The sequence below is a fragment of the Mastomys coucha genome, unplaced genomic scaffold (assembly GCF_008632895.1).
Source record: "Mastomys coucha isolate ucsf_1 unplaced genomic scaffold, UCSF_Mcou_1 pScaffold21, whole genome shotgun sequence".
Classification (NCBI taxonomy): domain Eukaryota; kingdom Metazoa; phylum Chordata; class Mammalia; order Rodentia; family Muridae; genus Mastomys; species Mastomys coucha.
Genome location: NW_022196904.1, coordinates 128,862,455 through 128,890,076, shown reverse-complemented (window position 1 = coordinate 128,890,076; position 27,622 = coordinate 128,862,455). Strand labels below are relative to the sequence as shown.

The following is a 27,622-nucleotide window of genomic DNA, read 5'->3' as shown; positions in this document are numbered from 1 at the left end:
TCTTCCTCCCCTCCCATCTCCCTCTCTTCCTCCCCCTCCGCTCCTCCCTCCCCAGGACTTCAAAGGGTAGACTCATTTAAGAGGAGAATTTCTGGGTCATGAGTCAAGTACATGCCTCGGTTTACTTAGAGCTTCCAGTTTTCTGGTGATTGTCATTTTATCCCCACCAGCTGTGTGGCACATGCAGCTGCTTGTCCCCACCAGGCCAGTTATCATCAGGCTTCTTGATTTTAGCTGCACTAATGGGTTTGAATGTGGGAGGTATTTCTTTGTGTTGTTTCTCTGATTACCAACAACAGCAGCACTCATTCCCTGCTCACTAGGTAGTCAAGTAGTTCACGTTGTCAAGTGTCCTTCCAAGTCTTTGGCCTCTTCTAAACTTGTCTGTGATTTATCCACTGAACTCTTATATAATCTAGACAAAGGTCTTGTATCAAATTTTATTATGAATGTTTTCTTTTAACCTGTAGTCTACCTTTTCATTTTCCTAACAGCTTCTTTCAAAAAATCAGAAGACGCTGCTTCTGAGGATTCTGTTTCTCCCTCTGTGGTTTTTCAGTTTGTGCCTGCTAAGGTCTCACGGGCTCATGTGCTGACTCATAGCCCCAGCAGGTGGCGCTATTTTGAGGTTCCGTATTCTTCAGGAGGTGGCGCCTGACTAGAGGAAGTAGGTCACTAGGGGGCGTGGCCTTGGGGGACTGCGGCTTTTTCCTTAGATCTTGTGTACACAATTGTCCTTCTGCACTCCGTTCTAAACTCTCGTTTAGGTTACTAGAGTCAGCTTTGTCTTTGCCTATGCGCCTGCTAACCTCTTGCCCGCCTGCTGCCCCAGGGGTCTCCATCGCTACCCACCGACCATTGCTTCTCAGCTGATGAAGCGCAGCTCCTCCTGCAGCTCGGACCTCTGCCTCAGCTTGGACCTCCAAGACTACTATGTCTTAATGGAAGTCATCTTTAAGAGTGGTCCTCGAACAAGGGCTCTAGAGCGTGGAAGGCGCCCCCCGCCCCCGCCCCCCAATCCTCCCTGATCCCAGAACTGCTCCAATTTCAAGGCTTCTGGCCCAAGTAGCAGCTGCAGGCGGGACTAGTCAGTCTTCACTCCTCAGATCCCTTAGATAATGCCACACTTGTAGACCCGCCACAGGTGGCCCTTGAAGATTGAAAGGAGTACGCTTTCTGAAGCTGGTAACTTCCCTGTCCAGTTGGTACCCAGCAGCCGACCTTCCTGCTCTGGTAGGCATCTTCTGTTAGATCTTTTCCCGGCATCCATCCAACCCGCGCTCATCCGGAGCAGGGAGGTTTTGTGGCGTTCCCTTGTCTTTCTTTGCCGCAACAGAGCAGGACACAGAAACATGTGTGGATGGGTGGGAGGTGAGCGCAGCCTGGCAAGAAAAGTGAAGAAAGCATGGTGTGGGTGCCCTGGGTACCCATCCAACATTCCAGAATTCTTGACCTGGCCTCACTCTGTGTCCGCCAGTCCCGCTCCGCCCACTTCTTGCCTACTTCCCCTCCCCCTTCCTCTCCCTACTTCCAGCGACACGGACCTCTCAAGAGTTGCCCCGCCCCGAGCTCCCGCGTCCTTGGTCTGGGCCCGTCTCTAGGCAACCGCTACTGGTCCAGCAGTGGAGCTGTCCTGAGGGCCTCCAGCGCCATGGACCTGATCATCACTCAGGAACTGGCCCGTGCCCGGAACCAACAAGGTGGGTCTCACCCTAGCTTTGCTGATGGGAACCCCTTGACCCCAGTAGAGTGGCACAGAAGTCCTCCGGTGACGCGATGCGGTGGATACAGTTGTTGACCCTGGCCTAGTCGCTGAGTGGGGAGGGCTGAGGGCAGCCTGGCCAGGAATTCACACCCATGTTTCTGTGCCAGAGGAAGGCTCTCCCAGGGACTGTGGACTGTTTCTCTCTGGCATACCTATGCTGGGCCCCTCTGCTGATTCTCTGCCTGATAGATGCAACTGCCCTGCGAAGAGCTTATGAACTGATCAAGTCAGCAAACCTGGGAAAGTCGGAGCTTGACCCTACAGAGAGCTTCAGCCCGGACTTGTTTGTGCTGTGTGCAGAGCAGGCACTCAAGGTGAAGGCCTAGGCCTGGCTGTCACTGGCTCACAATGAACCTGTCCCCACCTTCACATCTTTGGGTGTAAATGGCACAGAGGAGAGTGGAGGGGACACTTGATAAGTGTTGTAGGTATGGAAATGACAAAGCTAGCCTCATCAGTGACCTGAAGCTCCTTCATCCTGGGCATCTCCCTTCCTTTTTCCTGGCTTGAATCTCCTACAGATGAAAGAGCCTGAGATGAGCGAAGACTGCATCCAGATGTACTTCAAAGTGAAGGCACCAGTCACTCAGTTTCTGGGCCGAGCACATCTGTGCAGGGCCCAGCTTTATGCCCCACAGTCAGAGGAAAATGTGGTAAGACCACTCCCTTCACTTCTCACCCCACCTCCAGGGATGGCAGCAAGGCAGGTCTTAGAGAAGCTTTAAAGCAAAATGGAGTTGAGCCAGAGTCTCTCCTTCACAGTGATGCAAAAGTCATCGATAGTTCCTGTTTGTGCCTTTCTCTCCTCTCAGTACTTGCCAGGTGCCTGACATGAGTGCATATGACCTTCCATCTCTGCAAGGGGGTGCTATGACCTTTCTGTCATCTCTCCCCCAAAGCCCTTCCTGAGCTGGGCAGGAGGGTGGGGGTGGGAGAGTCTGGAACCCACGGGCACAACCACCTGTGGTCGCTCAAGAGTCTCTGCTGTACCCCGACTGTGCATAAGCAGGGGTGACAACCAGTTTGCATTGGATGACAAGAATGAAGATGAGCAGCAATGGGTGCTCAGGTGGTTAATTGGCTCACCTGCACATTCTCTGTGGTGTCTTAGGAAGAATTTGAAAATTGCGTGACACAGTACATGAAGGCTATAAACTTTGCAAAAGGAGAACCGAGGTAGGTACGCTGAACTGTCTGCTCCTACTTGATTGCATAAGACCCTGGTGCCCCGCAGAGCCAAGCAACATTATTTATCTTTATGACATCCATCCCTTCTCCTTTCTGTTTTGTGCTTGTAATGGAGTTAGGACACAGGCTTGTCTTATCACCTGGGAGGATCAGCCATGTTCATGCAGACTTCCCAGAAGCAGCATCCTCTGCTGTGCTTGCTCAGGGGTCGGTGAGATTTGTAGATGGCTCTCAGAGTGTCTTCTCGGTGGCCTCCTTCCCAGCCTGTCCCCCAGAACTCCTTGCTCCTGGCTTTTGGATCTCTCTGAAGGGAGAAGGCCACACCCTCAGATTCTTCTGTGTGGACTGTGGTCCTCTGGCCCTGAGCCTAGGCTTCCTGCCTAGCACAGCTTTTTTACTTGATTGTCTTTTTTTTTTCCCCACCCAAACCCAAATTTGATTATTGAAACAGTTAAGTTGGCATACACTGGCATTGGCACATATGCAGCAAGACCCAACATTAGCGGGGGCTTTCGCTCATCCCACCTATGTCCACTGCTCATTGGTTGATGTCCTTCTCAAGTGACAAAAGCATAGGCACAAGGGTCCAGGGTTCAGCCCTATAGGCCTTCCCTCCAAGAGGCAGGAGCCAATGCTACACCAGAGATCTTACCCAGAATGTTTCCAAATAGAGCCATCCAGTTCCTGGCCATGCCCCGCTGCATGGAGTGCAGTTATAAATGGGCCCAACAGGTGACTGGGAATCACTGGTCTGGGAATCACTTGGTTTCTCTCCCTCCTTCCCAGATAATGAAAAGCAGTGGCCTGTCCAGTGACCAACCAGTAATATAATGTCAAGCCTGTCCACTCCAGGAAGTGGCTTTGCAGTAAGAAAAGTGCCCTATATGACTCCCTCAGATGATGACCTGCCACTCAGAGGAAGATGCTGAGAGGTAGCTCTCATACATCTTCAACACCCTTCTCTTGAGTTTATGATCAGACATGGAATTTTCCCTACAGTCCCTCACTTCTGTCTCAGCACACTCGTCTGTCTGACCATCTTTTGTCCCCTCAGCTCCTGGCTGATTCTTGGACTCCTTCCAGGTCACAGTCAAATGCCACCTCCTCCAGGAAGCCTTCCATGTTCTTTCCTTCCTTGTTTCTGACTGTATTTTCATAGAGTGTGGTTAGTTTGTGGACCGACTGAACTGAACCTAGTCCAGACAGGTACCATGTCATCACCACTGTGAGTGAGACAGCCGTTGCTCATATAGGAAAGGGCTGTTGGGGTGGCTCTGCATCCCAGGGCTGATGCAGATTGGAGAGGAGTCCTCTAAATGAGGTGCCTGCATCAGACGGTGATTGGACACACCTTCACTTCCATCCTGAATCGGTTCAGGCATCAGGATCCCCCAGCCCCGTGCCTCCAGCATTCTGACTTCTACTCCCTACCCAGGTATTACTTCTTGGTGTTCAATGCTTCTGTTCTCTACTGGCGCATGGTGCGGCCATTCCTCAAGCCTGGCTATCACCACCTCGTGATTCCCAGCCTCTCCCAAATTGTCACCGTGTTAAATCAGACGGAAGAGGAGGACAAGGAGTGGCGGGCAGAGTTGATGATGTGAGTGGGGTGGTAGCCCTAACAGCCCTGACAAGTCCCTCACTATGATTCACATAGACCGCTCCTTCTCTTCCAAGGTAGAGGTTGGGTTGTCAGTAGGTTCTTCCTAGAAATCTATGGACAATGCAACTGGCCTTAAAGACACATCAGGATTTGAAGCAAAGGAAATATGACACAGCCCTTACTCCTGGCCCGTGTTTCTAAAAACATTAGTGTCGTGGGGTTTTGTTGTGGGTTTGGTTTTGGTAGGCACTTTGGCAAATAGCTATGCAAATATGAGCATCACATCTGGGTTCCCAGGTGCCTGTGCATGGGAGCTCTGGGGTTGCCACAGATTATCAGCAAATGCCTGGTCACTGTGCCAGTGAGACCTAGAGGGGGGTCTTTCACAGGTTTTGTGAGGATCTTGCTACAAGGAAGAGACCAGATAGATTTTTGACAATGTGAATTCCAGCACCAGAGATGCCAGCTCAAGTCCAGACCACAGTCTAAAGGCTTGGGGCACCTGCTTGTGGCCATTTGGAAAACCGCTAAGAGGAAGTTGATGTAAATGAGATGTTCCTTCAAAGTGTCCGGCTGGAAATGTTCTTAATTAAAGTTCCGATAGTTGTCTGTGCCATCAGCAGGAACTTCTCCCACTCCTGCTGGCTTTGCTGAGTGATGGATCCTGGAGTGTGTCATGAGCCTCCCTGGGAAGCTTTTGAAAGTTTGTGAAACACAGAGTTTGCAAAAGCCTGAGAACCTGGTTACCAGAGGTTTGCAGCAAGAGAGCTCTGAGAAGGCTAATGTCTGTTATTTTCTGATGTCCAGAGAACTTCTTGAATGTTACCTGCAAGCCGGAAAAACTGAAGATGCTGCCAAGTTCTGCTTGACGGCAGCACCATTCATCAAAACCCACGTGCCGCACAAGTACCGGCAGATGTTCTCGATCATGGTAAATGGACACTTTGAAAAGAGAGGCAGTAACTAGCAGTCCTTTTCCAGAAACTAGGCACACAATAGTTATAGGCCCCCTTATGGAGGAAGACAGAAACATACAGATATGTGGACAAAGCAAAATCAATGAAAAGAATGGGCAAACCCTGCTGTGTGAAAAAGCACTGTTCATTACTATGCTTAAACAATCCTTCTGTGATAGCATCAACTTTTAAAAAGACTAACAGAATTTATGAAACTAAGTACTTTCTATATCCCAAGTGTCTACAACCTGGCGACTTGGATATTTAAGAATCAGCTGAGGTTACACGTAAAAGTGTATAGAACTTAATTAGTGAGAGTTTGCCTTAATAACAAACACTAATTTTTACAGGAGGGATTAAATAATAACTCAACACAAAATCTGAGTCCTCCTTTGAACACAGAGTAACTTTCGGTTGCATTCCCGGCAGGTTCGTTATGAAGTATTGGATGATCAGGTGTTGAGGGAAGAGAAAAAGCAATCCATTACTCTCTCTATCACTTACCACATCAATTCGCTGAAAGCGTAAGTGGGTTGGGAAGGCTGAGCTTCTCAGGCTGGGATCGGGACACTGTCTTCCTCCCCTGGGATGCCCATTGTCAGTAAGAGACCTCTAGGACGGAGGACTGTGGGAGCTTACCTAGAGGTGGCACTGGGGTTTTGTGGGGAGAATCTAAAGTAAGCCCCATTTGCCATGCCCTACTAGTGGGAAGTTGGGTGCAATGAAGCCACCAATGAAGTAGTTAGAGTCTCAGCCAGGGAAGAAAGTCCTGCCAGATGAGACATGAGGTAGACCATGAGGAGGTCATGCTGTGTTTGAGGCTGAGGAGAATGGGGAGAATGGTATGCTCAATCCCAAGGTGAGCGAGGCGACCACAGGATGCCCACTCCTAAGGTGAGTGAGGAGACTGCAGTATTTTGAGGTTGAGGGGAACTCCTTACTTCAGGGTGTTTTTGACCACCCAGCAATAATGCTGAGGTTCCGAGAGACTTCTGGTCTCGGGTCCTATAGCAAAGTGTCCCAGGGCAGGGGATCCTAGGGACAGTGCTGGCTTGGCAGATGAGCCCTTGCACCCGCCCTGTCCTGGAGTTTCCCTGCAGTGATATAAGAAAAGGAACATTGCCTGCTGAGAGGGAGTATAGGGAGGTAGGAAAATTTGCCTGGGAAAGGAGACACAAAGAAAGGAGAAATATTTTAAGCCCTCCATTCTGTAAGAAGCATGGGTTGGTTCACTGATTTCAGTTTTTCCTGAGAATCATTTTTAACAAATATGGCAGGATGCTTTGGTAACTTAGCATTTACATCAATTTTAGGAAATTGGATAAAAATAGTTTGCCAGAAAACTTGGAGCAAATCCTGAGGAAAATGTATAAAAATTTGAGTCAGTACCATCACGAACACCTCCCAGCCATCAGAGAGGAAAAGTAAGTGTGTTTGCCCTCTATTTGGACACACAGAGATACCCACATACTCACCATACAACATTCAGAAAGTATCCAAACGTGAAAAATACGAAAACAAGCAACTAGAACCTTGCAAGGACCAGCCCCAAACCAGGAGAGGATTTGGTACGGCCTCCCTGTAATATCGTCTTGAGGTCTGCACTGTCTGTATACCGCACTGGGATGCAGCCTTCCATATCTGACCTTGAAAAACGGATTTAACTTCTAAGCACTGTCATCTCAGATTCCACAGTGCCTCATGCAGTCCTTGGGAGCTACACAGAGGAACGCATTGATATGAGTGCTTTCCAGGGGCTCGTTTTAACTCTGAGATCTCTGGCCTTTCCGAACACTGATGGAGTTGGGAGGGGTTCTGGACTGGCTTCTGAATGAAAAGCAGGGTTCTGAAGCAGAGGTGAGGCTCTGGAATGTTCTCTCACAGAGGTGGAGGGAGTTTGTCTCTCACCCCAGTGGCTGGCTGTCTATTACACCACTGTGAAAACTTCGTATTCATTTGAGATGACAAAATTGCAATTACCCCCACGTGTTGGCGTTGATTTCTGAGTCTCTCATCACCAGTGGGGTTCAACCTTCACCTAAGCTTGGGGTTTTTGGACTACCTCCTCTGAGATTTTATCTTCCGAATTCTGAATAACTTTCTCACTAACTTCTGTCCACTTCTAACGTATGGAACCTGGTGATCCCTTGTTTTAGCCACAGGGCCTCTCAATATGATGGCCATTGTTAGCAGAGATAGCCAGAAGGAGCACCCACTGTCCTCGATGGTCATCTGGCTGTTGACTTGGGCTGCAGTGTGTAGAGTTTTGGTGACAAGAGGATGTACTATTGGTGAGAGTGGTATCGGCATCAGACTGCAAGTGCGACTTGGAAGCATAGCCTTTGTCATTGTAAGTTCAGGCCACTCACAGGAAGGAAGATAGACTCTGACTCCCAGGGCAGGTGGCCTGCTAAGAAAGGGGAAATTCCAGCGTAGACACACATAGTGAAGCCCATGTAGCAATAGAAACAGAAGGTCCCCGCCATTGCTGGCCACAACTGGAGAGGCAAGGAGCAAGCCTCGTCTGCCTTCTGACGTAATGTAGCTTTGAGGAGCACCTTGATATGAGGTCTGGCATGAGAACTTGGAGACAACCTTACCTGATGGTTCATGCTACTCTGGTCTGTAGTAACCAGAAAATGGATCGAGAGCATGCGTTGTCTGTGGTGGTGTGACAAATGACCACAAAACCGAAGCTTAAAGCAAGGCACATTTGTAGCTATCTGGTTGTGTCTGCGGGTAGGACTCTAATTCATCTAACCAGCAAGATGTCAGTTGCCTCTCTCAGGTCTCTCTGGCAGCTAAGCTTGAGGAGAGCTTCCCTCCCACCCCCCGCCTCACATGGCTGTTGGCATGATTAGTTCTTCATGTCCTACAGACCATAGGGCATCTCCTTGGGACAGTCTGCTTCATCAGGCATGGCCAGGAAGAAAACTAGCTGTCTAGAGGCACGACTGTGTGTGGCTCAGGGCTGGGGTAGACTCTGCTTGTACACAGTGGCTCTATAATGCTTGACACATATTCCTTGGGGAGAGGAGCATGCAAGGAGCTGCATTTGGGGTCCCAGGGACCCAAAGCCTGAGTAAGAGCCAGAGGAGAGAGATCAAGTTCATCTGTGTTCTGGGCTCCTCAAACTGGTTTCCAGATCCTCCATCAGGTTAATAGGAGCTCAGACGCATGACTGTTTATGGACATTTGAGCATGTACATGTGCTTGTTCCTGGAGGGAGGGCCACATCTGTTGTCAGATTCCCTGAGTTACTTTAACTGAAGTCAGACCCCAGCAGTCCTGTGCATGGTAGAGAATTCTACCTGAGGTTTGGGGATGATGAGATCTCTTTATGAGGACATGCTCATTGCTCTCTGAGGTGAGATTCCCAGAAATAGGGTTCTGGGGTGCTGCATGGGGCACGCACACAGGGAGCTTGCTTTCTACTATCTTGGTGACTTCTCTGAGACTGTACAATGGTAGTTTCATTGCTTGACTGTGATGAAGCCAGGCATTTACTCATACAAGCATGAGCACTGTTTTCTTTGTTGGCTCCATGTTCCCATCTTTTACCTGACTTTAAAAATAGGGTATATACCCATTGTGCAGCTGACTGTAAAAGTGTTCCTGTATCGAGATATGAGCCCTTCTGCTTGGTTATATTTACAGATTCTCCACGTGACCAGTTAAGCTTTTCTAAGGTTTCACATACAGAAATGTTGTACTTAACACAAAAATAATGTGAGCTAATATTCATTCCCACCGGTCCTGGGCCAAATGCTGCCTTTGGTCCTTTACATGTGTGAATTTGGCTACTTAGTGGAACCTGAGAGTGGCTGTGTGGATGCTCAGAGGAGCTCACTGGCCTCAGCCACCTGGCTGATGTTTCCTCAGTCATATACCTCAGACAGGATTCCCTACAGTGACCTATGAGCAGCTAATCTCCAAGGCTCTGCTTCTGTGTGAACTTCTAGTTGAAATACACAGGGATGCCCCCTCCAAGACCCACTGTGTATAGTAGAACTGTTTCAGCACTTCATAAAATCTACACTCTACTGATCCTAAGGTGCAGCCATAGTTGCCCGGGATACCGCATAAGCAACCTAAGCTGACTTCTAATGGATATAGAACGCTTCCCCACAATCCAGGGAGCCGTGGAGCTTCCTGACACTACAGAGCTATACTGGGATATCTTCGTTTGGGCTTCTATGTCTGGAATTCTGACTAGGGGGCAAGGGGACTGTAATATTTGTTTTAAACCAAAATGGTTCAAAGACCAGCTATTTACTCTTTCCAGAGTTCTTTCTTCTTGACTGGCAGGCCCAGAGCTCAGGTGAGGTAAGGAGAGAGAAGAGTGGGCAGCCAAAAGATCCTCTCTTCCTAAAGCTGTCCCTCATCTGGAACAGCTCAAGAGCAAAGAAAGGAAGATGGTGACCCTACACATTGACTATCTGGATGTGTCTCTAACATTACAAAGGCAGAGAGGTGCTCAGTCTATCCCCCCAGAATGGCTGCCAGTATCTGGAGACACTCAGTGGTCATTGCTAGGGATGTTGCTGGAGCCTAGTGGGAGGAAAGCAGGGATGCATAAAGAAGAGAGGATGATGGGATGTAGGAGGAGGAGAGGATGATGGGATATAGGAGGAGGAGAGGATGATGGGATGTAGGAGGAGGAGAGGATGATGGGATGTAGGAGGAGGAGAGGATGATGGAATGCAGGAGGAGGAGAGTATGATGGAATGCAGAAGGCCCAAGGTCGAGGCCAGGAAGCTCCTGCCAGTTTCTTGGAGTGCAGCCTAGCATAAGTCTTAAAAATGTACAGTTTCCTCTATCAATTTGTTCTTTGTCAAAGTTGTTTGTCTATCACATGTCCCTGCATTTTAACATGTTTAGCAACACCCTCTGAGACTCAGATTGGTGATGGCGAATGTACTGATGACATCCCACATGCCTGTCACAGGGAGGGGGAATCTGTGCTGCCTTCTGTGCAAGCCAACTGTGTAGGGAGTTTGTGGTGATCCAGTGTCGCCATGGCCTGGAGACCTGGGTGGGGACAGTGAGTCCAGTAGGGACAGATGCAGCATTGTGGAGAGCTCTGGGTCCTACAACAGCTAGTGGGCAGGGCCAGCACAGCAGGTATGTAGCTCCTGCCACTGTCACAGTGGCACAAGACTGACAGTGCCTCTGCCAAACAAGTGAATGCCTGCCCCGTGCTGAGTCAGGGCCTGTTTCTTTCCTTCCAGAATCCTTTTGCTTTTTGAATTGGGTCGCCTGTGTCTGACCTTGAAAAATGAACCAATAGCCCATGATTGCCTCTCATACCTGAAGAAAATGGAAACCGAAGTGAGTGAGTTAAAGTTGACTCAGGGTGGTGGCTACAGGGGGTGACTACCAGGGATGAAAAAGAAAGTGTTGGTGGGAAAAGTCTAGCATCTTCAGCCTGTGCCTCCTGCAGAAGTATGCCAGCCATTGCTGCTGATCTACACGTGTGTCTTTCCTTCTACCTTTGTCACTGGCTCTGGCCTGGGTAGCTACCACTGTCCCTCTCCAGTTTGGGGAAGAGCTATGGAATACTCACAGTATCCCATTCCCCCCTGACCCCTGGACACTTAAATCATACTTAATTTTTTTTTGTTTCACAAAGGACCACTGTAGAGATTTTGTGCCTAAATCTGTTAGCAATCGGGGCTTCTTCTGTAACCTGGATTGCCAAGGATCTGTCAGTGTAAAAGTGTTTTATGCTTATGATAGTGCACCCCAGCAGGGAAGCTTATCCAAGGGAAGTTTGGGAGCACATGCGCTGACAGGAGCAAGGGACTATCTACCCACAAGCCCCTCTACCACCTGCTGAAGCAGCCTCCAGCCAACACCCCAAGGAGGCCGTGGTCTTCCTGGCTCCACCATGCCTCACTGAAGCTGGGTCTCTTCGTAGTGAGCCTCGGCTGCTTGCCCAGAGGCTGGGGAGGGTTGAGGGTAATGTGCCTCTGAGTCCACGCGCCCTAGCTTCTCCTCAGTGACCTGTGTGAGGCCTCTGCCTCCACGTGTCTAAGGAGTGTCATATCATACATGCATACTTGAAGGAGATATATGTGTATTTTTAGTTAAGCACATTGGTGTCAGGAAGTTCTCCAATTTTTTTACATCTTGTTTTCTGTTTGCTCAGTTTTGATTTCCTGTAGGAAAACACCTCTATTCTTTACCTATAAAGATGAACGTCTTAATTTGGCAAAGAATATCTGTCCTTTGTTACATTCCTTGGTATGAGTTCAGGGAAGACTGGCTATTCTTTGCTAGTAAAGTGTCTTGGGTCTTCCTTAGAGGTATGCTTCACCATGCATTCTGTGTCTATCTTCCCTGCTGGAGTGCAGCCTTCTGGAGAATGGGACACTTTGGCTTCCTCCCCACTATGCCTGTACTTCCTGGTATAGACCCTGCTGCCTAAGAGGTGGTCAGAAAATGTCTCTATCGTGCTAAAGGTGGCCAGCTCTCAGGCATGCAGCTCCTGTGTGCCCTACAGGAACCTGAGGCTGAGAGTCAAGGTCAGCATGAAGACCCACCCCAGGAGGAAGATGCACTGAGACAAAACACTTATACAAAACAAAACTTACACAAGTGTAAGTGTAAGAAGTAAGACAGTAGAGATCTCTGCAGACAGCCTGGGAAGGAATAGCTCCTGCCCTCTTCACCAGAGAACCAGACTCTGGATCTGTTGTGCTGTGATCACAGTGGATCTGATCTATTGTGCTGTGATCACAGTGGATCTGATCTATTGTGCTGTGATCACAGTGGGCAGAGGCATGGGCACAGGAAACCAGTGGGTCGGAGTGTTGCCATGTCTTCATCTGGTGAGACTTTCCTGCATTTTAAAAGGGAATTATTAAGAAAGTCAACAACAACAACAACAACAAAAAAGAAAGCCAACAAATTAAAATTGCCATGAAACACCGAAGCAAGTTTTGTCCATGCATTAGCCGCCTCCACGTCCACAAGCCTGTGCCTTGGGCAACTGGGATCCTCATGTGTTCTCTGAAAATGCTTTGACATGAGGACTTGAACAGTGGCTCCCATGTAACTCTGAAAAGTTCAGAAATTCTGGCTGTTCAACCCACCCCACCCCTGACAAACTCCCTCTTTAAACTTCAGGATTTCACAACTGGGATGAGGTCCCTGAATGGAGTCCTTTCAGGGAACCCTGCAGTGGCCATGGTGATAGCTTTTGTCACACCCTTCCGCAAGAGGCTGCCTCACACCAAAACTATGAGCTTTTGCTGCTTGATGCTAGGACCCCAGGCAGAAGTGAAATAAAAACACATTTGCCAAATTTTATAGGTGTTTGTTGGAAACTAGTTGTGTTCTTTAAAAAAACTGAGCCAGTGTCTCACAAACTGACTCCCACAACATCCCAGAATATTGGCATTGATCTTAGTTACCCGGCCCCTCCAAACTTGACAGTAAGATGCTGGTCCTGAAGACACCCCATAGTTTAGTCATAGAATGAAGAGAAATAGAGGTACCGTGTTAGTCCTCCATCCTTACTGTCTTGCTTTCAGAGTGCTGGTTCTAAACACTTCCAAGACAAAAAAGCCATCATTCGTCTCACCCAGCTGCTCGTGTTGTGAACTACGGTAATTGCAGGCCTGACTAGATAAGCCCACGGGCACAATAATGGCACAGTTATGGGAGAAGCCTGTCACTTGCTGATCAGATTTAAAGCTGGTCCACATGGCAGAATTCATGCCTAACACTGTTAACATGGCCAATAATCCAAGGCTATGTGGGTAATAGCTCGAAGAGAGAACCTACAGTTGCTATTCCTCTGAGTGGAAATAGCAATAAACTGACACCTAAAGATTTAGCATCCTCGCAGATAAGTGCATCTCTAAACCTTATGAGAGAAATGTCTTGAGGTAGGTGATTAATGCAGAGTCCCATAACTGTTCAGCCTACAGAGAACAAGAAAGTGATGTATGCTCAACCCTATTGAGACATCTGTACCACATCCCATCTTCCCAAAGTTCAGAATCATTGCAGACGTGGGGATGGAAAGAGTGTAAGAACCAGAGGCAATAGGTGACGACAAGAACTGACTGTGGCTGTGTCAGCATGCACCAGACCCAAACAAGATCAAGCCAGACACAAATCTCAACATGAAGTGAGGAGATCAGAAGGTCCCATGCATAGCTGAGAATATATTGGCATCTGATGGCTTCTGGGAGGAGGATGTTTTCTTCAGGGCTGTCACCCCTGGGAAGCTACCCATACCCTGGTAGCTGGTTCCAAACCAATGCACATGCTAAAAGCGATAAGTGGACTCTGTGGGGGTTAAAAAAAAAAAAAAGTCAACACCAGAGAGATAATATCCAAAATAAAGAACTCAAGAAACTAGACATTGACAAACCAAATAATCCAACTAAATGGGGTATGGATCTAAACAGAGAATTTTCAACAGAGGAATCTCAAATGGACAAGAAACGCTAAAGAAAGGTTCAACATTCTTAAGCCATCAGGGAAATTCAACTCAAAAAGACTCTGAGATTCCATCTAACACCTGTCAATAATGACCAAAAATACAAGTGACAGCAGAAGCTGGTGAAGGTGTGGAACGAGAGGAACACCCCCACATTGTCGGTGGGAGTGCAAACTTGTACAGCCACTTTGGAAATCAATACAGTGGTTTCTTAGAAAGTTGGGAACCAATCTACCTCAAGACCCAGCTATGACAGTCTTAGGCATACATCCAAAGGACACTCCATCCTACCACAATGATACTTGCTCAACTATGTTCATATCGGTTTTACTCATAACAGCCAGAAACTGGAAACAACTTTTAGATGTCCTTCAACCAAATAATGGATAAAGACAATATGGTAGATAGGCACAAAGGAATATTACTCAGCTGCTAAAGAAAAATAACAACATGAAATTTTCAGGCAAATGGGTGGAACTAGAAAAAAATCATCCTAAGTGATGTAATCCAGACCCTAGAATATAATATTACTCACTTATAAGTCGATATTCACTCTAAAGTAAGGTATAACCATGTTACAATCCACAGACCCAGAGAGGCTAAGTAACAAGGAGGGCTCAAGTGTGAATGTATGAATCTTTCTGGAAAGGGAAAATAGAACATACATCTTGGGCGGATGGGGGCAAGTAGGGACAGAAACAGGGAGGAGCAGGTTTGGGCAGGATGGAGGAAGAGAGTGCTGGGAGAGACAATTCGGGGTCATCTCTGGGGCAGTGCAATGGAAACTCCAAAGAATGAATGAGGCTGACCCTAGCTAATGGGATAGGGGTCCATAACCGACCATCTCCTGCAACCAGGCAAGGCTTCCAGGGGAGGGACTGGGACACCACCCCAGCCTTAAAACCTTTGACCTACAATTTGTCCTACCTGCAAGATGTGGTGGTGTAGAAATTGTGGGAGTGGCCAACCAATGACTGGCCCAGCTTGAGACCCATGCCATGAGAGGGAGCCCATCCCTGACACTGCCTGGAGGACCAGGAACCAGAAGCTGGAAAGGGAAGAAGGATTGTAAGAGTGAGAGGGCACCTCAAGAAAACCCACAAAACCCACTAAGCTGGGCTCCTCGGGGCTTACAAAGACTAAAATGACAATCGTTGAACTTGCAGGGATCTGTCTAACATAGGCCCTCTACATGTTTCAGTTGTGGAGCTTGGTCTTCTTGTAGGACTCCTAACATGTTGGAGCAGGGGCTGTCTCTGACCTTTGCCTGCTTTACTCCTGCTGGATTGCCCTGTCCAGCCTTAATATGAGGGGACGTGCCTAGTCTTATTGCAACATGATATGCCATATTTGGTTGATATCCCTGAGAGGGCTGCTCTTTTCTGAAGGAAAATGGAAGAGGAGTAGATCTGAGGGAACAGAGAGGTATAGAGGAGGGACTGGGAGGAAGGAAGGGAGGGAAAACTGAAACTGGGATGTAACATATGACAAGTATAGTTTTTAGAAGTCAATACATGAAATTTGAAGGGAATAGAGGTGGTGGAGATAGGAGATGAGTTAGAAGGAAGGAAATGGGGGTGAATTTGCTTAAAACACATTATATGCATGCATAGATTTCTCAATTTAAAAAATGAGAAAAAAATTTAAACCAGAGGCTGGAGAGATGACTCAGTATGCAAAGGTGCTTGCCACCAAACCTGGTGATCTGGATTTGATCCTATAATCCACATCATGAGAGGAGAGAACCAGCCCTTGCAAGGTGCCTTCTGGTTTGCACACTCACATACATGCATGCAGACATCATGTGTGGTGGCTCACTTCTGTAATCCTGACACTCAGGAAACTGAGGTGGAACTGGTGTGAATTCAAGGGCTCCCTGGGCTAAAGAGTGGGCTCCAGGGAGATCTTAGTTATAACTGTGAGCTCCTGCATTTTTTAAAAAAGAGAAAAAATGTTTAAAAGGAAAGAAAAATTCAAGGTCCTCTGAAATCAGTGAGGCGCCCCACTCCTCCCCCCACAAAGGTCTCAGAAAGTCTTTCTCCCTTTGCATCTTTTGAGTCTTGTTACACTCTTCTCCTACTTTGTGCTGTTCTCTGATTGTCCATTTTCTAGTTTCTGTTTCTGCTGGGATTCAAGGCTTTTTAAGGGTCTGTAAGGCTGATGAATGTGCATGATTGCCGTCATTAATGCCTTTGTGTTCAAAACTCCATCTGCATCTCCAGGATCCTTGCAAGCTGCTAGAAATTGAAGGTCTGGAGTGTGAATTAGATGCTTTAAGACTGGAAAGCAAGCTCAACATGTACCTTCGAGGAGCCGTCGAGGTAAAAGCCTTAAGCCCAAGTTCAAGGTTCCCTGGACCAGAGCATGACTAGGGGCAGACCAGGTTTGAGGACACTGGGTGCAGGAAGCCAGAGGCCATCGGGGGAGGTGGTTGAGAACAGGATAGTTGTAGGATAGGTTTGAGGAAAGGCTTAGAGTGTGTCACACAGCTCCTGAAAGTCCAGCCTCAAGCCGTTCTGCTGGGAAGGACCCATAACACAAACCAGAGGTGATTCTTCCTGGATAGTAAATGAAAGATGTAAGCCCTAGCAGGTAGACCCCAGTTAGAAATAAATGGACTCTGACTCCACTCACACAAGAACTACAATGAGCTGCAATGAGTCTAAGCCTTTTGTCCTGAATGTCTTAGAAGGAGCTCTACTATAGGATAGGAAGGACCATTGTAGCATCCTTAGAGGGATCAGGGCCCTAGTCTGATGACCTGGACCTGGCTAATGTCTGACCCCACAATTTGCCATTTCCCCTGGCTGCTGTCCCCAGCACTGGCTCTTCCAGGTGGTAGCCATGTCTGGCTTCCCATCCTAGTTTCACAAGCCTCAGCCAGCCATTCAATGTGCCCCTTATAGGAACAGCTACATATCACAAAGAGACTGGACAATATACTGCAGCGGGCCATTCGTCTGGGTAACCCCACGACCATCCATGTGCTGTGTACTGCACAGTGGAACATCTGCCTGCCCCTGCTGCAGCACAACCTGAGGCACCACCTCCGGAAGCCACTGACCAACATCGCTGAGATTCTGGAAAAGGTTGATAGGTGGGCACCTTTTATTCTGTGTATGGGGAGAACTGGTATAGAGATGTTTAGTACTATAAACAGACCCCAGGATGTGTGCACCCTGCTCTCACCATCACCTATGGGGTAGGCCCAGTTTCAATTTGTCCAGCTGATGCCTTCCAGTCACCTAGGCAACCTAGATATAGCATCCTCACAACATAAACAGTCCTCATTGTATCCACCCATCAAATTATGGTGGTGGGATTATCTGAAGAGCGACTCGTAAATGTATTCTCAATGGCCATTGAGGGTATGTGGTGGGCAGACTATCATACCATAAGCCAGAGATCCCTTCTTCTAAGTGCACCTCCCTTTGCTCACACCATACTGCAGAGTCTCTGTCACTCCATATCTACACAAATACGTGGTTTTACTGATCCCTTGGCATCAGCTGTACTGTGGATGGGTGCGTGTATTCAACAGTAGGTGCTCTTCATTTCCATTTGTGAGCCAGCATCTTTCCTGTGCTGTTGATGTTCGTCTCTCTTTTGGGGCCTGCTTTCTCAAATCTTATATCTCTGCCAGTTTGACACGGAGATCTGTAGGCATAAATTTTTTGCAACCTACTTTTAATAAGGGTTCAACCTCACCTCTATCCCACCACCCAGCAGAGGTAGTGGAAAAGGATAGAGGGGGACATGGACCTATTCAGCAATAGTTCTGTGGGCGCAAGCTTGATCTTTGACAGCAGTTCAGTCCCATAGCAAACACCAAATACAACTCAGCAGCTGCAGAGCAGTCCTCTAGGCAGGCAGACCCCAGGCACGAACCGGCAGCTACAGTCCAGGCCTTTCAGCAGGCAAACAGCAGGCATGAACACCAACCAGCCTGAGGTGAGGCCGTGGAAATTCCACAGGAACCTCATGTCAATTTGGGGGTGAGTTTCTCTCAATGGTGGTGATACCACAAGTTGAGCTCAACAATGCTATGTAAGACAAACCAATACATGTGTGTCATTAGTGAAGAATAGCAAGGAGGAGCGAACCAAACAAATGCTCAGTGCTCCTCTCCCACTGTCTGTGGGGTCATATATATACTCCTTCATCACAGGCCCTTTCACGTCTCTGCTGTATCAAAATGTCTTTTCACCTGTGTCTGCTTCGGGAAAACTTTCTTTCCCATGTCTGCTTTGACAAGATACCCGTTCATCTGTGTGCCCCAGCAAACCATCATTTGACATAGCTGACTTTCCACTTCAGAGGTCATACTGGTTTTATGAGTTAGTGGTGAGGTGCCTTCCTAAAATCCCTTTCCAGTGTTTTTGATACAGCTACTTGCCTTGGTTCCCATAATCAACAGTAAGATCATCCAGGCCCTGGGGTGAAAGACCCCCAGAACTAGAGAGATCCTTACTCAAGTCTCGGGATGACGCGACCACCCAATGGCTCACGAGAGACGGAACTTGCTGCAATCACATGAGGTTTATTGGGGATACCGGTACCAGGGTTGATCTTGTGACCTTGTCGGCCAGAGGAGTTCGACCCCAGGGCCGATCTCGTGACCATGCTGGCCAGAGTTCGACGCCGAACACAAGAAGTGAGGAGTATTTAAGGGAAAGACCACAAGCTGGGGGCGGGGAGAGGGTTACCAAGGAAACATGACAAAAACAGTGGAAACTTTCAGAGGGACCCGACTCAAGGTATTCAGCTAGGGAGGGGAACACATTCATTCTAGGAATGTAATCTTCATCTACTGGTCGACAGGGTAGAGAGTCTCATAAACCACTAGACTTTCATTCTTAGTTCCGCCCTCATTGTGGATCATTCAGGAGGGGCAGGTATCGGGAACCAGAGCCCTGAGGCTCTGAGTTAGCCAGGTTCCTGGAACTAGCCAGTCTACATTCCTGGCTGGTTACAGTGGCCCTCCATGTCCTTTTAGGTAAAGGTTATACACCATACATTTCTATTAAATGCCCTCATTTTAAATTCTAAGATTCTCTAGCCTTTCAGGGGGATGCTCATCTAGTTGTCTATATCCTGGGAAGGTCTTCAGTCTGAAACAGTCCCTATGTCTGGACTGAAATGAGCAAACTATTCCCCAGAGCACAGTGTCACCATGCTATGGTGGTCATGTGGCTCATGCTGTACACCCTGATTTTTGTTGATTGTAAAGATCCCAAGGAGAGGAGCACTGCATGTCCCAGCCAGGGTGTGAGGGTGCCTCATTCCCTCCACCCTGGCAGATGGACTCTCCACTAAGCCTAGCCTGGCAGTCAATGTTGTTTGATGCAGACTCCATCATGCCCACTCCTGGTATCCACTGTTCCACAACATGTCTATCAACCCTTGCTTTGAAGTGAGCAGCCTGGATACTCACCAATATGCCCTGCCTCTCTCAATGTGGCCACTGCTCTATCCCCCAGAGGTAGCTGGATATTCTAGAATCCTCTCCTCCTTATGTTAGCTTTCTTACTTCTATGTATATCTTGGGAGAAGGGCTCCTCTAAGGCCACTGCGGAGGCCTCCTTTACCTCACACGCCCTACATGGGGCACTTAGTTCCCATCATCCCTCTCTCTACCCATGGAGATGCCAGCCTTATGCCACCATGGACCTGCCCCACAGCTAGCATATGCCTATTGCCAGCAACCTTTTTACCCTAGGAAAACCATGGCCTCTTATGTTCACCTCATTTTTGCAATTCCAGGATCATCTCCTCCTTCCATAGAGCCGAGTTCTCCAGCTGGGGGACACGGGGGACAGGGGTGGAGGTGGCAGTCCTAGAGAACAGGACATGGCTGATGGAAACCCTCAGCTCTGCTGATCTGAACTGGTCCCACACCATCTCAGCTTCAGAGAATGTGTTTGTTAGAATGCTGGATTGGCAGGTGTGGCATTCTTTAAACACCTGGAAGGGCTTCATTCTTCTGGTCTCTACAGTCTCTGACGGGAAGTCCAGTGCAATGTGGTTCTCTGTGTGCATCTTTTCCTAATTCCAAGCACTTCTTTTTATTTATTTATTTATTTATTTTAGCATTTTGGTTATGAAATCTGAGGAGCCTTTAAATTATTTTTATATAATTCCAGAATGTTAAATGGCACTTTCATCAGATCTGAGGAATTTTTAGCTATTGTTTCTTTGAATACATTCCACTGTCTGGGGCCTTGCCATACACATGCAGAATACAGGGTTCTTCTTGCAGCTCCTGGGGACTGTTCGGTTCTTAAATTTTTTTTGTCTTGGTTCTTCCAATCAGCCCGTTTCTGTCTCCAGACTGACGATCTTCCTGGCTGTCCACTCTGCAACTGGCCCTGTTCTGCTTCTGACCTCAGGGTGTCTGTGCATAGGGCCGGGCCAGAACGGGAGGAACAAAGCTTATCTGGGCAGCTTAACAGGAACTGGCAGGAACTGGCTTGAGTGCTGGGAAGAAATAGCCTGCAGCTTCATTATTTGGGATAATAAGGGCTATATAAACCTTGGGGAGTGGGCAGGAGTTTGGGGGATGAGTGTACATTATTGGGTGGTACCTAGATACTGAGTATGCTCCACCTACATGAAGAGGAATTTCAGGTGCTTGCTGGGCATGTCCTTATAGGGAGAAATGAAGCTAAACCTGTAATATGACTACCTCAACAGTGGTGGAGGTTGGGGTGGCAAAGCTGTGTGCACTGGAGCATGTGAAAGACCCCCAGAACTGGGGAGATCCTTACTCAAGTCTCGGGATGACGCGACTACCCAATGACTCACGAGAGACCGAACTTGCTGCAATCACATGAGGTTTATTGCGGATACCGGTACCGGGTCAATCTCATGACCTTGCTGGCCAGAGTTCGACGCCGAACACAAGAAGTGTGGGGTATTTAACCCACAAGTTGCGGGCAGGGAGAGGGTTACCAAGGAAACAGAACATAAACAGTGGAAACTTTCAGAGGGACCCAAGGTATTCAGTTAGGGAGGGAAACACATTCATTCTAGGAATGTAATCTTCATCTACTGGTTGGCAGGGTGGAGAGCCTCGTAAACCGGTAGACCTTCATTCCTAGTTCCGCCCTCATTGTGGATCATTCAGGAGGGGCAGGTATCGGGAACCAGAGCCCTGAGGCTCTGGGTTAGCAAAGGTCCTGGAACTAGCTACTCTACCTTTTTTGGCTTGTGGCAGAGGTTTTCCATGCCCCTTTTTAGGTAAAAGTTATACATTATACATTCTAAGATTCTCCAGCCTTTCACATGCAGGCACACACGCACACATGTGCGCACGCGCGCGCGCACACACACACACACACACACACACACACACACACACGGGGGGGGGGGGCGCGGAGATCCTTACTCCTGCCCATCTCAATGTGTGTTTTTTGGGATTTGGAAATGTTGGGCCTCACCCTTGATCCAGGCCCATTCTCCAGTTCACACAACTCACTTGTCCCACGTTCTGCCATCATACTTGGTTAGGATGGTTCTCTTCTCACTCACCACAGCTTTTAGTTCAGTGTTTCCTTGTTAACCACTATTTTTCTTTATATGTGAGCAGTTTTGTTGCATGTATATCTATTTGAAAAGGTTTATCTGCAAACCCCCAAAGCCAGCCTATCTGGGTCCTGACCTTGTGCTATCTTCTTCCATCTCTTGGCAGGACCATGACTGATGACTCTGTATTAAGCATTGCAGGTGGGATCCTATGGAGTCTTTGAGTTTTTTGTTTGTTTAACACAGGGTCCTGTGTAGCTTGTAGATAATGAAGCCATGACTAGCCTTGAACTTGTTGTATAAATCAGGTTAACCTCCAACTTGCAATGATCCTCCTGCCTCTGCTTCCCAAGTACTGTGATTACGGGCATGTACCATGAGAGTTGCCATTTTAAAAGAAGTATCATTCCTGTTTCAGTGGCCAGTTCAATGTTGGCTAGTAGCCTTAAATCACATTGGCAGGGTCCCTCTGCTCTAGCATATCTCTGAAGAGTGCTCCTTATACCCATCCTGGAGAGCATCTTCTCATGAAGCAGGCTTGCCACGGACCGAGGTTTCTTGCAGGGACCCCTTAGTCCGCGGGGTGATGATTTCTGGCCAGGTGTGCACGGGATTCGGTGGTGACAGACAGACACAATACAAGGAGTGTAGGATCTGAAAGTATTTCTTAAAAATGTCATGAGGCTTTTACAATCATTGCAAAAGAGAGATGAAAAATCTGGCAGCTCAATGGTCAGGGTACCTTTGAGGCCATCTAAAACACACTGGGTCTAAAACAGCAGCCATCTCCTCTGGACTGGTGCAGCACCCCCAGGCTCCGAGCACACTCAGGCCACATGGGCCCGGCCGGAGTCCCAGGGAGCTTGTGGGTGTGCCAGCCAGGAGGGTAGAGGAGAGAGGCTCGAATTTTGAATGCTGACTGCTGTCTCTCTCACACACACACTCTGCTCAAGGTCCCACTCATCCTAGTAAAACGCCCACTATGCTAATCTTCTGGGCTAGTAGAGACAAGTCTCTTGTTAATTCTTGACCTGCCCTTGCCCTGGGATAAGTTTCCCATTCTGTAAACTTCAATGCCCTACCCACAATGCCAGAGGCAATTAGTCTGGGTGGGTAAATTCCAAGCCAGGGTTTGGCTATGTTGGAACATTGGAAAAGGTCAGAGAGCAATGTCCAATTTTGCCTAGCTGTTAATAAATCATATCTTGGTGGGCACCTAGCACACGAGTACGAGGACATATCTGGGCTACCTCTGAGTTAGGGATGCCAGGTGACAATGCGGGGGCAGGAGACTGACTTCCTTGAAATTTTCGCCTCAAATACTGCTGTCACACAAAGTGTGCATGGCACAGGCTCTCTTCAGGCTGAGCTTTGTGTTTTGCTGGGACAGAGGCACAAAGATCCCTGTTGTTCAGCATGCCCAGGCTCTGCCTGCTACCTGTTCAACTCAGGAAACACTGCGCCCGCCTGCCTGCTTTGCCCCTAGGGGCCTCATGGCCACTTCCCTCGTGAGTTTCCTTCCAGGGGACCCAGATTTCATGCTGTCCAGCATCAGTACATAGGAGCAGGTGCCCTCCTGTTAGATAGGTTTTCAGATGCTGTGGATGACGGATTGACTCTATCATTCTTGGAAGCAGAGGCAACTCTAGCCTTGGGCCAGCTATCTGGCTTGTTTTCCGGTCATGGAGTGAGGTGTTACTCCTGCTGGTTGTGGTTATCATTTTGCACACCTCTCCCCCGTGGACTTGTCTCTATGAATGAGCCCTGCTATCTGCTCCTGGCAAGATTCACATGGGCCCATCCTATTCCATCCAGAGTAGGCATCATGGTGCACCAGGTTCCTGCTCCTTTGGGTAGCAGAGCTCCAACACTTCATACCACAGGCTCTCTCTGCTTCTCTACACAGCCTTATAGTATGTATGTTTCCCCTGAGGTAGTGGGAATGTTGCAATCACTTTTATTTCTCCGTCTTGGCAGAAAGTCAGTGAGCCATGGGATGCTGGAGCATCTCCATCCAGCAGTCTGTAGACTGTTAGCTCTACATCCTGTGGCAGTGCTGGAGGCAGTCCCTCCACCACTACTGTACAACACTTTTGTTCCAATGTAGGGGCTTCTCCACCCCTGACTATGATTAACTGTTGTGGTAAATTTTTAACCCAATTTATCCAATCAATGAATTCACAACTCAATTAATTGGTATACAAGCTACTCGCCTAGACTGGGCAGATCTGCCACTACACTTCTTCCTATATATTAGATCCCATATGACTTATGATTTCTCCAAGCCATGTGCTTCAGCTCCATCTTCCTTCCACCTCGTCCTCCTCCATCGTCCTCAAATCTAGTGTCTTCCCCCCCCCCCCGTCTCCTCTCTCCCCTTCTCCCCCAAACTTTTCAGCTCTACCTTCCCTCCTGCTGCCCAATCATCGGCCTTAGCCTTTATGTGAAAAGTTAAGGTGGGGAGAAGGTTCAAAAGGCACCTGTATACTTGACTTGCTCCTCTTCTGCAGTGCTTTCCAGGAGAGGAGAATTAGCATCAAAATACAAGACCAGGGCTATCCACAACAATTAGCCATAAATGTGGCTAAGACTCCTGGGCAAATGTCCAGTGTATCCATTAAGCAAAGACAATGGACTGCAACATTAACACCAAGTCTATTCCAGGAGGCAGAGGTCCATTGCAGTGGACAGCAGGGTAGCTGTGACATCTGGGTGGCAATGGGAAGGCCCAACATGCCCTATGCTCATATTATAGTGGGAAGTACTACATGAACCCTTTTCTGTCAGCTTCTTCTCAGCCTGGGCCTTGGTGAGCTTATCTCCAGTGGTCTCTAGCAACCATTACAATTTTTCTCTCCTTTTGTGAGGTTTTAAAGACAAGATAGGGAAGAGGCTGGAAAACAGGGTTCTGGACAGCCCTATCCTTCTGTACCTCCTAATGGTGACTAGACACAAGTTCCACAGGCTCACTAGCAGCCCACCATAGCTCTCTCTTGTGTGCTGTTACCTCCAGTCTCATGATCCTGATGCGCTGCCAAGTCCACATGGAGTTGGCCTATATTGAACAGGATGATGATCGGGTGGAGCCTGCCATTGAGCATATGCAGAAGGCCATGCGCCTGGACAGCCTAGGCCTCTACACGGACAAGATCAAGATAACCTACCGCCGGCTGCAGTTAGGTACCATGCTGTACCAGTCTCCGGATCGTCCTGAAGACAAGGCCACTATGGCCATTGAACAGGTGCACACCTAACCCACTGTGGGATCAACCTTCTACTGAGAAGACCAAGTGGGAGGATCTTGGGTCAGAGAGAACCTAAGGGACCATTTAGACCCAAGCAGGATGCCCAGGCTCAACTCTCCAAGGTCTGTATGGCATCCAGAAAGCCTGTGGAAGCTGTATTGTCTGGAAATGAAACCATAGATGCCTTGAGAGTCTCAGCTGTCCCAGAGGAGGGGGGACTCAGATATCATGCACATCATCCTGTCCATAGGCAAAGAAAGCCACCCCGAAAGACAGTGCCCGGAAGAAGCGGGCAATCCTGGTGAATGCAGGCCTGGCTCTTGCCCCCGACACCTTCCAGATTGTGTTGGACAGTGAGAATGAGGCCAAAGGTAAGTGCTGCCCTCAAACTCACTGCCCTTGACCTTGCTGTGACATGCCTTATTAGTCACTGGAAGCACTAGAGAGATATTGCGTCTACAAGTGGCTATTAGTAGCAGAAGACTACACTCAGGACTTAACCTCGCTGTTCTAGAGGCTGGACATCTGTAATGGCAATAAGTCCTCTTTTCCTTGTGTTCTCACTGGCTGTCCTACATGTCAACCTCAATATCCTCTCTATATAAGGATTGAGTCAGACTGAACAGGATCCCCCTGCCCCCTCCAATGGTCTTTTCAACCTTATCACCTATTTGGACCCCATCTCTTGAAAACAAGGCTTTATTCTGGAGTCCTGAGGGTGGACTTAGAAACAGCCTATCTGGGGACCCAGTTCAGCCTATAGTGCCTGCCATCTGAGGAATGGAGACAGCAGTTCTGGGGTGCTCTTTGGATCAAAGCTAAGTAGATTTCACTTACCTGCCCCACTTACTTTGTTTCCAGTGTAGAAAAAAGTAGTGCTGTATCCTAGTTGTGGCCGCTGACCCCAGCTCTCAGGGCCAAGCCAGCAACTCTGGCTAGAAATAAGCAGCACCACTGTTGCTAGAGCAGTAGGCAGGTCTTAGTTGGTGGGAGCATTCTCCTGGAGCTCCCCCAAGCACAGCACAACTCTGGTGAAAGCATTATAGGGACTGGAGCTTCAGAGATGACAGACTGAAGTTGAGTTGGCTGTAGCCCATGCTGTGGGCCCAAGGCAAGAGACAAGATGGGGAGGATGGAGGCCCTGCGTTAGGATGACTGAAGCCTTGGAAATAGCCCATTAGGCCCACGAGTTGACTTGCACCACCATCTGCTTTGGCATTTGCATTGCTCTGGGTTTATTCTCACCCTCGTGAGTCTGAGCAGCCATTGGTCTACTGACATCACATGGGTGGTCTGTCTTATTTGGTTGGTTCATTTTTATTAGATGAGCATAAGTGACTGTCCACAAGTCTGCACTTTCACCAGAGTACATAGTGCCAAGCTGGTACCTGTAGGAGATTCTGAGACTTACTTAGGTAAGGGCTCCAGTAAGGGGGGGTGGTATCCCAGCAAGTGGGCATCTGTGCTATATAGGGAAACACAGAGGAGGCAGGACAGCACCTGAAAGGCAGTGCACACATGCCCAAGCCCCAGCTTCCTATCCGGTGTCTCCTGTGCCTGGCTCCGCACTAGGCAGCTGGCTCCCACTATGAAGCTGAGCTTTGGATAGGTATTTATCTTAGACCTGAAAAGGAATTCAAAACCTCCACATGAAAGAGACAGGAGTGCTGGGCTTGGAAATGGACAGTGGGTGCTGCCCAAGAGGTCAGGGTGTGGGGGCAGGTCAGAGACCTGGTGCTACTGAGCCCACAGTACATTTCTTGCAGCCTATTTTTATATCCATTTTCTTGCCCACCACCCACCAAAGGCAATGGAAGAGAAAAGTTATTAGGATATGGGGGAAGTGGACCTGCTCAACAATAGTTCTTTGGGAGCAGGCTCAATCTTCTTTGCCAGTAGTTCAGTCCCATAGCAAACACCAAATACACCTTAGCAGCTGCAGACCAGTCCTCTAGGCAGGGAGACACCAGGCACTAACCAGCAGCTACAATCCAGTCCTTTCAGCAAGCAGACACCAGGCAGCTGTAGTTCAATCCTGAAGAAACTACAATGCTCACCAAATGGCTGCAGAAGTGGCAAGCTGCTGCAGGAACTTCTCTGTGGGGTCATATTTATATTCCTTCATCACGCATCCTTTCACGTGTCTGCTTTAGCAAGACATCCTTTCACCTGTGTGCCCTAGCAAAACACTATTTGACTTAAACCAGAAGTTTCTACTTCACTATCTCTGATGACTAAAGGCCCCACACACTCCATAATAGCTCAGTGTCATTGCTGGTCCAAAAGCACTGGTGATGCACTGGTGACAATGCACTGGTGATGATGCACTGCTGATGCACTGGTGATGATCCACTGGTGACGATGCACTGCTGCTGATGCACTGGTGATGCACTGATGATGATGCACTGGTATGATGCACTGGTGTGATGTGCTGGTGATGATGCACTGGTGTGATGTGCTGCTGCTGCTGATGCACTGGTGTGATGCACTGCTGATGATGCACTGGTGTGATGCACTGCTGCTGATGCACTGGTGTGATGTGCTGGTGATGATGCACTTGTGTGATGTGCTGGTGATGATGCACTGCTGATGATGCACTCGTGTGACGTGCTGGTGATGATGCACTGGTGTGATGCACTGGTGATGATGCACTGGTGTGATGCGCTGCTGCTGATGCACTGGTGTGATGTGCTGGTGATGATGCACTGGTGTGATGCACTGCTGATGATGCACTGGTGTGATGCACTGCTGATGATGCATTGGTGTGATGTGCTGCTGCTGATGCACTGGTGTGATGTGCTGGTGATGATGCACTGGTGTGATGTGCTGGTGATGATGCACTGCTGATGATGCAATGGTGTGACGTGCTGGTGATGATGCACTGGT

At 48.4% G+C, this 27,622-nt stretch overlaps 1 protein-coding gene across 7 annotated transcripts in view; it reads left to right on the top strand.

The window, feature by feature from the left end:
- The first annotated feature begins 693 nt into the window (after positions 1–693).
- Positions 694–27,622, top strand: part of Cfap46 (cilia and flagella associated protein 46) — an 83,668-nt gene continuing 56,739 nt past the window's right edge. For 6 of the 7 annotated variants that reach the window (XM_031388700.1, XM_031388701.1, XM_031388702.1 and 3 more), the window contains exons 1-13: positions 694–1,700; positions 1,955–2,079; positions 2,287–2,418; positions 2,877–2,941; positions 4,389–4,553; positions 5,364–5,487; positions 5,942–6,036; positions 6,826–6,936; positions 10,744–10,843; positions 16,190–16,288; positions 16,874–17,064; positions 24,505–24,733; positions 24,987–25,107. In XM_031388700.1, the coding sequence (XP_031244560.1) occupies positions 1,406–1,700; positions 1,955–2,079; positions 2,287–2,418; positions 2,877–2,941; positions 4,389–4,553; positions 5,364–5,487; positions 5,942–6,036; positions 6,826–6,936; positions 10,744–10,843; positions 16,190–16,288; positions 16,874–17,064; positions 24,505–24,733; positions 24,987–25,107 (1,852 nt within the window). In that variant the 5' untranslated portion in view covers positions 694–1,405. The remainder of the gene's footprint in view (positions 1,701–1,954; positions 2,080–2,286; positions 2,419–2,876; positions 2,942–4,388; positions 4,554–5,363; positions 5,488–5,941; positions 6,037–6,825; positions 6,937–10,743; positions 10,844–16,189; positions 16,289–16,873; positions 17,065–24,504; positions 24,734–24,986; positions 25,108–27,622) is intronic. The other variant, XM_031388703.1, reaches the window with a different exon arrangement.